Raw genomic sequence first — 13,478 nt, forward strand, 5'->3', positions numbered from 1 at the left:
GGGAGGGGAGGGGAGGGGGCTGCCGGGCTGCGAGTTCATTTCCCTGGTAATCAGCGGCAAGCTGCTATATTCAGGGAATGCTGTCCCTTTAATTGAACAGGCTAGGTAATTAAATGGCACTTTTCCAATAGGACGTGCTAGGTAAATCTAATAGTTGGTTATTTAATATCACTTTGAAGTCTGCCCACTCAAGCACAATGACAGCACAGGAGCATGTGAACTATTAGCTAGGAAAAAAAAAAAAACCAGGATCTCAAAAATTAATTAAATCGCATGCAATTTAGGGGGAACGTTTATCTTGATTTGTCATAACAGAATTAATTCAAGGCCTCCAATTCACTTGGGGGCAGATCTGTTACTCTGAATTAACCAAGCGTAATTTGGCTGTTTTTTTTTCTTCCCCTTCTCTAATGCAGCACTTGCCATTATGCACAGCCCCCCTTTTAAGTATCAATAGCTTTTGGTGCTTTTAAGGTGCTTGGTCTCTAGTTATTCTGAAGTACCTTTAATGGACTTGGCTCCAGGCATAATTTCTGTGTTGCCTTTTTTTGTTATATTTAATATAGCTGGTGCAGATTAAATATAGGAAATCTACAGAAACACCAATCAYTTCTGGATCAGTAGTTTTGGGTGTCCATTTCTCTTTGATAGGACTTGGATATATGTTTGTGAGTACAAATACATACCGTGTGGTGCAGGAATTACAGCGCTTAAATCTGTTTGTCTCTACACTTCTGGAAACAACTTGGAATATTCTTTTTTGTTATAATAGCTAGAGATCTGTTTCTACAGATATCAAATTTTGAGCAGCAAGACATGAAATCAGACAGAAAAGATTTCTTGCTGTCTTCATTCACACTCTTGTGAATGTTCCGGGGAAAAAAATAGGAGTACTTGTGTATTCAGGGGTGTGGGGAATGCTATGTTGGAACTACACAGTAGTTAATTTAAGGTGGCTCAGTACAACGCTGTTAAAAGTGTAGAAGAGCCTGCCTTGTCCGTATAGGGAACCTCTTGATGTTTGTGATTGATTGCATTGCCCAAATGTTGAAATATTAATGACCTTCTTGGACTGAGGACCCAAAGAGGAAACTGAAACCAATTCTGTCATCACAATTAAAGAGTCCCCTGGCTTTAATTAGCCTGACCTGGGGTATCTCTACCCATTGCTGCAGTTAAAGAGAAAAGAGCCCATTAAAGTCCAGTCTGAGACCGATAGCTACTTAATTGAGCACCTAAAGCCTCAAGCCTTTTAAATCAAATACTGTCCTGGACAGTCCCCCTGGTTAGATAATTAGCTCTCCAGCCTCTCAGAAACCACGTGAAACAACTTTTTTTCAGTAAAGAATAGTTATAGTGCTGGACCTCCTTTACTGGTAGGAAGGAGTAACATTATTCTAAAGATAAAACCTTTTCCTGGTAATGATATTACAAAACCATTTGTAACAGTAGAGAAGGAAAAACAAGCTTAACTGTCCTGGTAAATAATACAAAGTACTAGATAGCTTTAATAAGATAGTTCAACTTTAGGAATTTTTAGCAATTTTTAGGAATTTCAGCAGAAGGTTGCACCTGAAGTTATTTCCCAAAACCTAGAAATGTACTAGAAGCATGGGTAGGTAAAAAAGAAAGATATGTGGAAAGCTGCTGGATTAGTTTGACTCCACTTATTAAAATTCACAGACATTCAAACTACTTCTAGTCAGAGAGTCTTGTATAAGAAATGAGTGCTTAAAAAAGAAAAGCAGTGCAACGAGACTGATATGCCAAAAAGATGCATCTTTAGTTGCTGGTGCAGTTGTATAGAGGGTTGTGAGAAGAAGCTGATCATATTTGTATTCTCCAGGAGAAGTAACATTATCAATTCATCTGCGGAACTCTGTCTTCCTGCCCCCACCCTACCCAGTAGTGCCTTTTTGGATCTTGGTTCTAGAAATGCGACTATGTCTTGCTACCTTCCTCTTGAAGTGCCTCCCGTACACTTCTGTGTGTGTGTGCGCGCGCGTGTGCGCCAACTTTGTTACTAGTAATAATGGAGCAAGAAAAACGCGCATTGTAAAGGTTTGGGAGTAACTTCAATACAGCATGGAACTACTCGGAACTGGTCCCAATTTAGAAGATGCCATRATGATGGACCCGTAGATTCTAGGCAGTGTAGTCCTTTTGGCTTGGGGTCCTGACTATGTATTAGTTCAGCTTTCCCTTTGTAACCACTGTGATTCTGCAAGAATGTGTCAATGTGTCGTGGATCTCAGACTAATTAGTTTTGAAATGGAGTTTTGATTGAACTCTTCAAATCGATGCTGCTGCAAAATTTGTTTCTCAGCTTCCTATTAAAAGCCATCTTAAGGGGCAGTTTTACTACTCTCTCTGTCGTTCAGTCGATATATTTAATAACAACTTACAGGCTATTTTCAATAAAGTGGCGACAGCAAATTAGTAGTTTGAACATGACAAGCCTCCTCTGCAAGCTCAGATTCTGAAAATTCAAAGCAATTATTTTTATACAGAGGCACACTGCAATCATTCAGATTACGGGTATTCTGTTGTAATGCGTCTCCTAGGTTGACACAAACAGAATTTTATGACTTTATTTGGACAGGAAAGAGATGCAAATATTAATATTTATTATGACACCAATACGCTAATTTGTAAATCCTATTACTATGTTTTACATCGTGCAGGAAAGTGGGTCTGTGACCCTGCCAGCTAGTTCACTTTCCTTCTCTACTGTGAAATGATCATGGTACTCTTTATAAATATTTGTGTATGTTAGAGAAGCGCAAGAGCAAATAAAGGTTTTCTAATTCTAGCTAACACAGCCTGTAAAAGTAGAGCTCAATAATCATTATTGTATTATATTTTGAATCGATGTGTTGTGCCTTTAAATGGATTTGAAGAATTATGTATATATTTTGCTTCACCACTCTTCTGCCTATTTTACCCCCTCCCCCACTGTATATCCCCCCCCCCCATGGCAGATGTTGTGGTCTCATTTGATTGCATAGGAAAACTGCAGTGATACAGCAAACACCCAGAGAGATATGATGACAAATGGGTCCAGATCCCGGTAAATTACTTTCTGCTCAAATCGAAATTTCATTCAGTTTGTTGCTAGCAGAGATGAAGTAATCTAAATTGTGGACTCAGGAGCAGATAGAGGGAAGTTGGAGCAAGCATTTCATTATCAAGAGAGAGAGAAGGTTAGGATGAAAGAGATGAGCAGAGGCAAATCTAAAGTGTTGACACCATGATTGAAAAGGTTAACCCATACACATTATATATCAACCTGGATAGCAGAGAGTTTCTAATGGAAACTCTGCACTGATGGAGGTTTACTGGAGTTTCAATACACTGAGCATGATGTCTTCTTAGATATACAATCAAATCCTCTTAACCCTTTTGATGACTCATATCTCAAGATATGATTAAAGTACAAAAGAGTTCTTCATATAATTTCAAGGACACAATGCATTTAAACTCCAGTCATGAATTGTATCTTTTTTATGATGAACCCAGTAATCTGATAAAATGTGTGTAGTACAGAATTGTTTGTGTTTCTAGAGGTGTAAGTCAATATTTCTGATTAAATCCTGTGCAACCACATCCAAGGTAGGGTGAAGCTACCAGTTGTTATACAAAAATATACTTTTTCATATGACAGCCCGTAAGCAAGTTGGAAGACAGAGTCAGAGACAAAATAGTTGTGTAATAAACCATTGCAGTGATGCGCAAAAATGCTTACAGCCCCTTGTGTATTAAATTATTCATGATTATCACCTCTGTTTCAGGTTATTTGGAAATAGTGGTGCTTGCAGTGCCTGTGGACAGTCCATTCCTGCTAGCGAGCTGGTCATGAGAGCACAGGGCAATGTCTATCATCTTAAGGTGAGGTTTTTTTCCTGTATCTTTTTTAGTAGCATATTTGTAGTGCCTTGCTTCTTTTGTTTTTAATCTGCACCTGCTTATGAACAAAGTGCAAAAAGCAATAGCTAAAAATACAAGTATATATTATAAAGCTTCCTTTTGTGTGTAGCTTTGTCCCCTCATAATTGGTAAAACTATACTTGAGTTATGAACTGCATAGTCCCAACAGGTAAGACTAATGCTATTTTTGGAGATRCTAGAAACCAAGCAGCTCCATAGCTCAACTGTACTTACAGTCTCTGAAGTGTAATTTTCAAACCTGCAGCATACTTAATTTGTGCTGTAGTTTCACTTGCTGTCTCTTTTCTTTTTTAGTGTTTTACATGCTCTACCTGCCGGAATCGCCTGGTCCCAGGAGATCGGTTTCACTACATCAATGGCAGTTTATTTTGTGAACATGATAGACCTACAGCTCTCATCAATGGCCATTTGAATTCACTTCAGAGTAATCCACTACTGCCGGACCAGAAGGTGAATACTCAACAATTACTAATAAGCTTTATTAGAGCTAAATGAAGATCAATTTCTTTTCAGCCTAATAGTGGATACTCCCCAGGGGGGGACCTTTAAACAACTGAACTTAACATAGTTAACTTAGACATGAGGTATTGGGCAAAAATACTCACCCTTTAAATATAACATATAAGATGAGTCAGTTTGTTTAGGTTTGAGMATGTGGATCTGTATAGCTGTTGAACTCCTTATATATATGAAAGTGGAATAGAGAACGTACACTGATACAAATTGTCTTAACAAAGAGAAGCATTTTATTTTATAATTTTATAACATTGAAATTAAGGGCTAGAAGAGTGCACTTTACTACGGAAGGAAAATTAGTTCCTTTAATGTGGAAATAAATGTCTTGTGAAAAGAAGGTTCCTGAATTAAGCCGATGTATTTCACTTTAATATTAAAGTTATAGTTGAGGAAATATGCTGGGGGCCCTTTCTGAAGTATTTTCTTCTCTGTCATAACTTACATGTCTTAACTCAGATTTTAAAACCAAATTCTTATTTTCTTATYGCTCTATAACACTAATAGCTAAACTACAGATTGTACATCTCTGTGCTCTTGGTTTCCAGTTAAATGAGTACATTAGGACTGTACAAAACGTATAGAGAAGACAAAAAATCTGATCAACAGTTGTCCTGAAACTAGATAGTTTTAGATCTATTTTAATCTTCTTAATAAGTCCTAAAGCTATGCAAGTGAGTGCATTTTGATAACTGCTGTGCCTAATTTGTAACAATTACTGTCAACCTTGAGTTAAGAGACTGTTCATTCCACCCTGGTCCAGAAAAGAGTGAATGTATGACTCTTGCACATAATTTTATTCACATCATATTTCATACTGATTATGTATTGATGACATTGATTCATTTACTCTTTACAGCRCCACTTGCATGGATATTAAATCTTATTGACCACAGATGAATTTTAATTTCAGATTGGTGATAGATTTTTCCATCAGCTCTGATAGTATATTTGACTTTTTCATCATTAACCCAGGCAATCACACAGCACTGAGTTATTGCAATGAAACAAAAAGTGCACACTTCAGTTGGTAATTCTTTATAGATTTACAATAGGAACTTCATTAATGTCTGTAAGGATCACAAAAAATAACATTTATCTGCAAATATGAATTTGGAAGATTAAAAAAATCTGGGACAAATGTTAGGCTTATCTATTCTGTAATGTGCAGAATAATTTTTAATGCTTCTACATAGTGGATAAATATGTACAAGAAAATACAAACTGGTTTTTAATTTCTATGATTTTGTGTTGTTGTGTTGCTACATTTCAATATCCATGTTTGCTTTTTTTTCTGTGCATAAATTTACTGATTAATTTTAAGTATTCTTTTGAGTCTTATACAGTGAATGTAATTACATCAAAATAAAACATGGACATTTTTTATTTACTTAATTTGTCAATTGAGGTGACAAGAGAGAGCTGAGTACAAAAGTCATATAGTTAGGCAGAACAAAGATAATTAAGATTGGAGGAGAATGTGCAGCCTCTCCTCAAGGAAGTACAAATACAGTTAAAGATTCATAGATTTATACTCTTGTGAATTTTAATGAAACAAATCTGTAATACAGAGTAGCTAGCAGTGAATCTGTTAAATGAATATTTGTAGGTATCCCATTTCAAAATACAGGTAAAACCATCCATCTTTATACACTGCAGTAAAAAGTTTACCATTCTGAGAGACTGGTTTATCCACTTGTCTCCTATGAATGTAAAGTTTAATGTAATTCCAAATAGGTGTCTAAATCGTCATTTAGTTTTATCAGTTTCTTACTATGCCTTAGCAAAACCTAAAAATGATTTAGTTTGAATAAAAGCAGTAGACATGATGAGGAACACAGAACATGGAAAAGAGAAGTAAAATTAGACGAGGCTTGCAGAGCTCACGATTGCAGATACCTAGTAGTAGAAGCGAAATGTAGAGGAAACTCTAAATGCTGTCACTGACTATTAACTCTATTGCTACAGTCCAAGATGAGGCAGATGAAGAGGTATTAAGGGGGAAACTGATTATAGCTTTTGTTTTTCCCTTTATAATATCTCTCTAACAAATGCTGTAAGTCCTCCTACTAGTATTCAAATGGGAATTAAGGAGCACCTGAACTCCAGAAAAGTGAAATACAATTGAGGAAATGAGTTGTTAATTGGTAGGTTTGTCAGGTTTCTATAGATCTGGAAACTAAAGGGATGGGTGTCAAAAAAGTAGAATTTTGTGTGATGGCTTTTAAACAATATAAGGATGTAAACATCAGAAACGTTTTCCAGAAAGCTCTGTGTTTTAGGGCCACTAATTAAAAATGTTCTTCCACTTTGACAGAGATGGCTGTAATAGATAAAATACTCTCAACTAAACATGAAAGCTCAATCAGTCTCCAGGTTATTCTGCTGCTAGATATTACAGACATAGCAGAATTCACAGGGTTTTTTTATTAAGATGAGGAGATTGAGACATATTCTGCATTAAAAAACTTTTTTGTTACTTTTATGAAGTTGACAGTTACGAACTTACTGTTGTCTTTATGTAGTTTCCGTGTTAATGTATCTTGATGACTGGTGAAAGCATAAGAGGTTGAATAACCTAACTTTATTTAAAAGGTTGATTTTTCTTTTAAGGAGGCAAATACAGTGATGTTGGCTATTCCAGGGAGGCCTTTTGCTTTTTTAAGTCGATTTGGCGCATGTGAATTATAACTTCTGATCAGTTGCAGTGTATTTTGAGAAGAAAAAGAAAATATCTAAACTCGGTACTGCTTGCTTTGCAGACTGCAAGCAAGTTAGTGCCAGCTTGTGATGTCCTTTGTGCCAGGATGTTTGAAGGGGTTGCACTGTGGTTTGTAGAGAATTCTCTGTTTTTTGGCTTAGGTAATATTTCAGTAGTTCTTGCTTGCAACAGTATTACCAGCTACTAAAAGTGTAAATTTTCCACTGGCTGGCAATGTTCACAGCAAATGGTGATCTCCAGCCTCTGTACTTTTAAATAAAGTATGAGTTAGATTACATCTCTTAGAGGAGATCTTAAAAATCTTCTAGTTTACATATCACTCAACAACTCCCTTGTAGTTACATAATTGGTGTTGTCTGTGTCCATAGTGGAAGATATTTGATGCTCATTTATTAAATATGCTTGCTGGCTGCTCCCTAATCTTTGTTCTGGACAGACAAATTACCTTTCTCACACTGAGCTTCAGCTCTGGGGAATTAAACCTCCAAGCCTCTACTACTTTAATTAGCTTGAAAGTGGGGGGTTGCAGTTACTAATAGACCTCAGGCTTTTAGTAACTTAGAGAAAGGGTGAAAAAAGAACTTCCTGGGAAGCGCAAAATGTCATTTAAAAACCATAAAAATCTAATATATATTATTTCATTTTGGTAATTGCAAACAGATTGTATTTGAAGACTATGGATGATCATTTCTACTTTATCCATGAAAGTTTAGATTTTTATTGAGTTAGACATTTTTAATTATCACGATTCATTAACACCAGTGTGAAAGCACATGTTTGACTTCATATATTAAAATGTTTATGTAACATTAACTAACACACCAGATGAGGAATTTTAAATGGGAGGGAAAAATCCTGAAATATCTATATTTAACTCTTATGCAATGCAACATATTAACCAAAGCTGCCTTAGGAGGATATTGGCTGTACTTCTTATTTGCTATTTCTTCCAATTATAAGATCATATTGCTAGATTCTTCAAAGGCATGGCATAATGTTTCTTCCCTTTTAAAATGGGCCRAGAAAAAAAAACACCTTATTCACTGTACAGTTTGCTACCAGAAAGTACACTTATTTATTGTTGTTGCCTTTTTTTTCTTCTGTCTGCTCTTCGTAGTCAAACTGCAGAAAAATATTTGCTTTTTGCTATTTGGAGTTGAAACATTATCAGTATGAATGGATAGTGTAGAAAGCTTTAATCAAGTCACAGTTGGAAAGTAATCTAATAAAAAAAAGATTAGTGAATAAGAAACAGACAAAATCAGTCATGTTGTAGTTTCCTATCTCAACTTTAGCATTTTAGCTAAGATACACATTTTTATTTCTTACAGGTCTGCTAAAAGGTCAGAGTAATGCAGAATGCGTGCCTTCATCTCAAATTTTGTTCATCACAGATGGATCCCATGTCTCCAAGTAGACAAGTCACCTTTGTAGCTAGCATCAATGCCAGCTCCATACCATTGCACCTTCTTTATTCTTGATTGCCCTTCCCACATTTATTGGTGTATTAAAATGACTGAATATGAACATTAAGGACTCCATGAACCTGGGCTAATGGGAGACTGTAGAGAAAATGAAAAAAGATCCACCGGAGGACATCTTTGGGGGGGCGGGTGGGGAAGATGACTAATGAAGCTAATTAAAAGAAGCATTGAAATCTGCTTTCTACCCTCATTAACAATTAGCAGGGCACTGGCCAGAGTTTGTACCCTGTGTTTTACCTTAACAACATTCTCTTTGCTCTTTGTATATTTAAGTGTTGTAAGGAAATGTGTTTCAATCAAACTGAACATGAGATAAAGGAAAGATGTGGCTTTTGTGATATTCTATCACAAACACTTATTGTATCTCTGTAAAATACAATGTATGTATGCATGTAAGTGTTTTTGTCCTAATGTTGCTACTTCCCATGGCAAAAAAAAGAAAAAAGAGAGAAAAAAAAAGAAAAAAGAGAAAAAAGAAAAAAAAGGGTCAGGCTCATAGCAGCTACTGTGTAGAAATTTTCACCTACTTCTAATTTGCTGAATGAAGAAAAATCTTTTATTTGTGATATTTTCAGAGACATTTGCTCTAGTATGGTGTATTTAAATAATAAAAAAGTAAAACAAAAACACTGAATTGAGTATGGGTTTTAGCAGTTCTGGTGCTTTTTTTTTTAAAAAAACTACATTCAAAACATGACTCTGAAACTAAACCTCATTTAGTAATTACCTTTACAAGTAGCTTTTTTTGTTTGGAGATTTTTTTTTGTTTGTTTGTTTTGTCTTGAACCTGTAAAGAGTCTGTTAAAACTACTTAACCATGGCACTCCTGGCAAAGATAACAGAGCACTGCTTCAAACTGATCTTTATTTTGCATTGAGATTCTTAATTCTGATAACAGCAAATATCCTAATTCATCTTGCAGTGAACTGTGGTACATGTATAGATATTATGATCTCTTTCCATCCGGTTCCTTTTCACAGGATGCTCTCTGTAGAGGTGCACAGGGGTGTGTGTGTGTATACCCAGGAGGTCCAAGAGTAAAAATAATGCAAGAAGTACTTTGAACTTAGCACCAGAATTGAGTATTCATTAAAAGTAATACAGTAGCTATTGTGTGTAAACAACACAAAGTTGTGTCTGCTGTCATAAGAGACATAACTTTTTAATACTTGTGATCTTAAGGAAAGAAAAGAAATTTTCTTGGATGATTTCTGAGAACCAGCTGATCTCAAACACAATCTGTCATCCAGAAAAAAAAATCCCTCAAAACTATGAAGCCTCCTCTATAGTTAGAAAGGGAAGAAATTTGTCTAGTGGGTTTTTCCCTGTAGGTACTGACAGGTAGATAAATGCAGAATAATTTTGAGGAAAAAATCCTGACTTTTCACATTTGCAGCAAGCATATTAAATTAATCTATGACCATGTATTGTATGCTTTTGGTCAGGAAATTGCAAGCACCTAGAAGGTGCCTCTGTTGCAATTCATGACATCAATATTGGTAGCTATTCTACTTTTACAGGAGACTAATAAATTTGAAATACATTGTGATTATATTTTCCTTTTTAATTTTGTTTTCAAGAAGATGTTCACCATTTAGCTTGCCTGGTTACAGGGCGAGGTTGACTTATTTTTGTTGTGATGCTGATACACAAAAAGCTGATTTATAGATTTGTCTGTCTAAACAACCAACAGCAAGATTCTTCTCAGAGCCTACTTCTTGACCTCTACTATATTGGAGGTCTGCTGAATTTCTGCTTTTAACACTTCAGTGCTTGGAAAAAATAGGGCTCTTTCAGAGAAATGAAAATGACAATGTACAATATTGAATATAAAAGACAAAAGAATGCTTGCATGATGTATGCAGTAATAAAAGTACTGAAGCTATGTATGCCTTTTTAAATTAAATGCAATTACATATTTTTTTAAAGAAGTTTCTAAGCTTTTTGATGTGGCATTAAAGTCTTTAGGTAGAGTCCTCCAAATTGTGCTGTTTGAATTTCTTTGAAAACAGACTTGAAGTCATATGAATATGGCATTTAAGTATTAGTGAGACTGTAGACATCTTTTTATATTCTTTCAGTATAAATACTCAAGGTACAGTATTTAAATCTAACATGTACGGATTTTTGGTTGTCCAATATAACCTGGAAGTGCTAAGAAGATAGTTAATAACTTCTAGTAAGTAATGTAGTATAGCATTTAGTGATGTAGAGGTTGAAGTTCATTAAAGGCTTTAAATAAACTATTATATGACTCGTTTGTAAAGCACAGCTACCTATTTAATAGCTTACTTTAAAAGCATTTCTTAAGTTGCAGACCTATAAGATTACAAATGTCACTCATGTTAGCATAATCCACATGCAAGTGATGAAGCCTTTGCTTTGATGTGCTAAATTGGAGGAGGACTAATGGAGCTATGAATATACAATAGGACATATTTAAGTAGTATTCTTGCTTTAGGTAAAATGCTTTCTTGAAACCAGAGGCATTTCAGACAATAAAACAGGCTCTAATGGGGATGTTAGGTGTGGATAAAAAGCTGCTGGAAACACTTAGGTTTGTCCTTATGTGAAAAATCACTTTTTTAAGGAGAAGTGTGAGGAAAAACACGCACTTGTTCACCTTTTATCACATGCATTTGCTACACTGAATCTGAAATACATCCTTCTGCATTTAGTGCTGCTGAAAAGTCACACAAATAATCATTCAGTAAGAGCTTCCCTCACTTTCAAAAATGAATGCTGTTAAAAAAAAAATCAAAGGAAATATTACTAATCTGAAATCATCCTAGTGAACCTGGATAAAATGCATTGTCTGTACTGCATCTAAATGTCTCAATCATATAAATTGTCACTCTTATTAATGAAACAATTTTGTAAAAAGATTGCCCTCTAAATGGGTTTAATGTTTTTACCTATCCAGCTGTCTAGTTATGAGATTTACGCATCCTGGCAGGCAGTGGGACATTAAGCCTTTCCAAACCAAATTCTGTTTGCAACAAGATACTGTCTTTTCAGTCCTACATGATTTATCTTTAAATATTTTAACAGGTTATGCAGTATCTTATACAAAATGAGAATGTCTTACCAAAATGAAGCCTATGAAATTAAGACACATCTTTAGAATATTAACCACACTGAGTTAGTTTCCCTGTTAGTTAACACTGAGCAAATTTACAGCATCTAGCAAATTTACAGCATCTAATTTTAGTGTAAATGCTAAAAAAAAAAATCAGTGTAGTCTGACTTGATATCCAGTATTGCAGTATTGTCAGACATTTCAGAAGGTCATTTTAGTTTAAAATATTTATCAAATTTTTTGGCTAGTAGTTACATATYAGAAGTATGGCTCTTTGCAAGGATGTATCTTCTGAATGGCTCTATTAAAATAACATATAAAATTGAGATTGGGACAGCTATGCATATAGTTTTTAAGTATTAAATTGCTTTAGTGTGAAATGGTGCATGCTAGGTGCAATTTCAGTACCCGAGCCTGCAGCACATGGAGTGCCCCCTAAGCATCGTGGCTGCCTGTTGTTTTTCAGTACCAGGTGTGTGCCTACTGTCAGGCCACCGAAGCCACCGAAAAGCTTATTGCAATTAAATAGCAATTTGTTTCTACGAAACTGCAATTAAAGTATTACTGATCAGCCATTTTAGATTGGCAGTGCCTTGGCTGCATGCTAAGCAGCGAGACGCTCCCACCTCATCTCCGTGCTGCCCGAGCAGCGAGTGCCGGTGGAGCGCAGCCTGCTCGCCTGCGTCCCTCGGCCCCGCCGGAGCGGCCGCTCCCAGCCCCACCGTGCTGCAGCGAGCTGGGGCCGTCCGCAAGCTGACTGCGCAGCTTTCCGGGCCCGGTGCGATTACTGGGTTCTGCTGCAGTGTGAGCAGGGATGCGCACGCTTCCTGCCGGGGACGTTTCCRACTTCAGACTGATTCTGCAGCAAGTGGTTGGAACACTGGGGGCCGCGAGCCAATAACCTGCAACAGGTCCTGGCTTGTTAGAGCAGTGCAAACAGCTCCCCAGTCATGACTACTAAAAGGCTAGTGCAAAGCAACCAATTACCTTATATATGTGTGTGTGTGTGTGTGTGTGTGTGTGTGTGTGTGTGTGTGTGTGTGTGTGTGCGCGCGCGCGTGCGTGTGTGTGTGTGTGTGTGTATATATATATATATATATATATATATTTAATAAAAAGCAGAAGTTTATCTAACACAGCCATAGTTACATGTTTGCACAGCAGGTGAGACTATTGGATGCAATCAGCTCATCTTACCTGTGGGCAACTTGTGGATTTGCCGCGACATCCTGAGGCCGCCTGGCACCTCCTGGGGCAGGACGCAGCCCTGGCCTTGCACCTCGCCGGACATGGGTGACCTGATACCTGAAATGCAAATTTTGGGTGCAAATTAAAAACTTTTTTTGTAAGAGCCCAAAGAGGAATTAACTTTGCAGTGGTTAATTCTGCTCCTTAATCCTCACCAGTATCTGAGATATGTTAACATTGGTTCCTGCATTTTTGCACCGTGGAGGCCATGGGCGCCCTCACACCTGCGGGAGAGGGACAAGGCAGGCGGCTGGGCAGGGCTCCCGGGGCCCCAGCGCCGGCAGGGAGCAGCGCCYGGTGCAGAGCGGGGGGGCACGCACATGCTCTTCGCCCTTAGCGAAGGGGGCTGAAGCGCCTTAGCGTAAAGCTCAGTGAAACCGGCCCAGCCGACACTCAGCAGCTCACTCACCCGCAGGAGGTTGGGCTGCGCCCGTGCCCTGGGCCTGGGGGATCCTGCTCGCTGCAGACAGCAGAGATCATGTTG

The 13,478-nt window shown here is 37.2% G+C and overlaps 1 protein-coding gene and 1 long non-coding RNA gene across 2 annotated transcripts in view; one reads left to right on the top strand and one right to left on the bottom strand.

Annotated features, from left to right (window-relative positions):
* The window catches only part of LMO4 (LIM domain only 4), a 13,896-nt gene extending 3,246 nt beyond the window's left edge, over positions 1-10,650 (top strand). The window contains exons 2-4 of the mRNA XM_085303517.1: positions 3,792-3,888; positions 4,243-4,398; positions 8,515-10,650. Coding sequence (XP_085159643.1) covers positions 3,792-3,888; positions 4,243-4,398; positions 8,515-8,523 — 262 coding nt within the window. The 3' untranslated portion in view covers positions 8,524-10,650. The remainder of the gene's footprint in view (positions 1-3,791; positions 3,889-4,242; positions 4,399-8,514) is intronic.
* A 1,871-nt stretch (positions 10,651-12,521) lies between these two features.
* Positions 12,522-13,478, bottom strand: part of LOC146596763 (uncharacterized) — a 234,630-nt gene continuing 233,673 nt past the window's right edge. Inside the window, exons 11-12 of the long non-coding RNA XR_014895678.1 lie at positions 12,944-13,051; positions 12,522-12,648 (exon numbers count right to left, since the gene is read on the bottom strand). This is a non-coding gene — a long non-coding RNA (uncharacterized LOC146596763). The remainder of the gene's footprint in view (positions 12,649-12,943; positions 13,052-13,478) is intronic.

Source organism: Rhea americana, unplaced genomic scaffold (assembly GCF_003343005.1).
Source record: "Rhea americana isolate MKP2758 unplaced genomic scaffold, rheAme1 scaffold_2, whole genome shotgun sequence".
NCBI lineage: Eukaryota > Metazoa > Chordata > Aves > Rheiformes > Rheidae > Rhea > Rhea americana.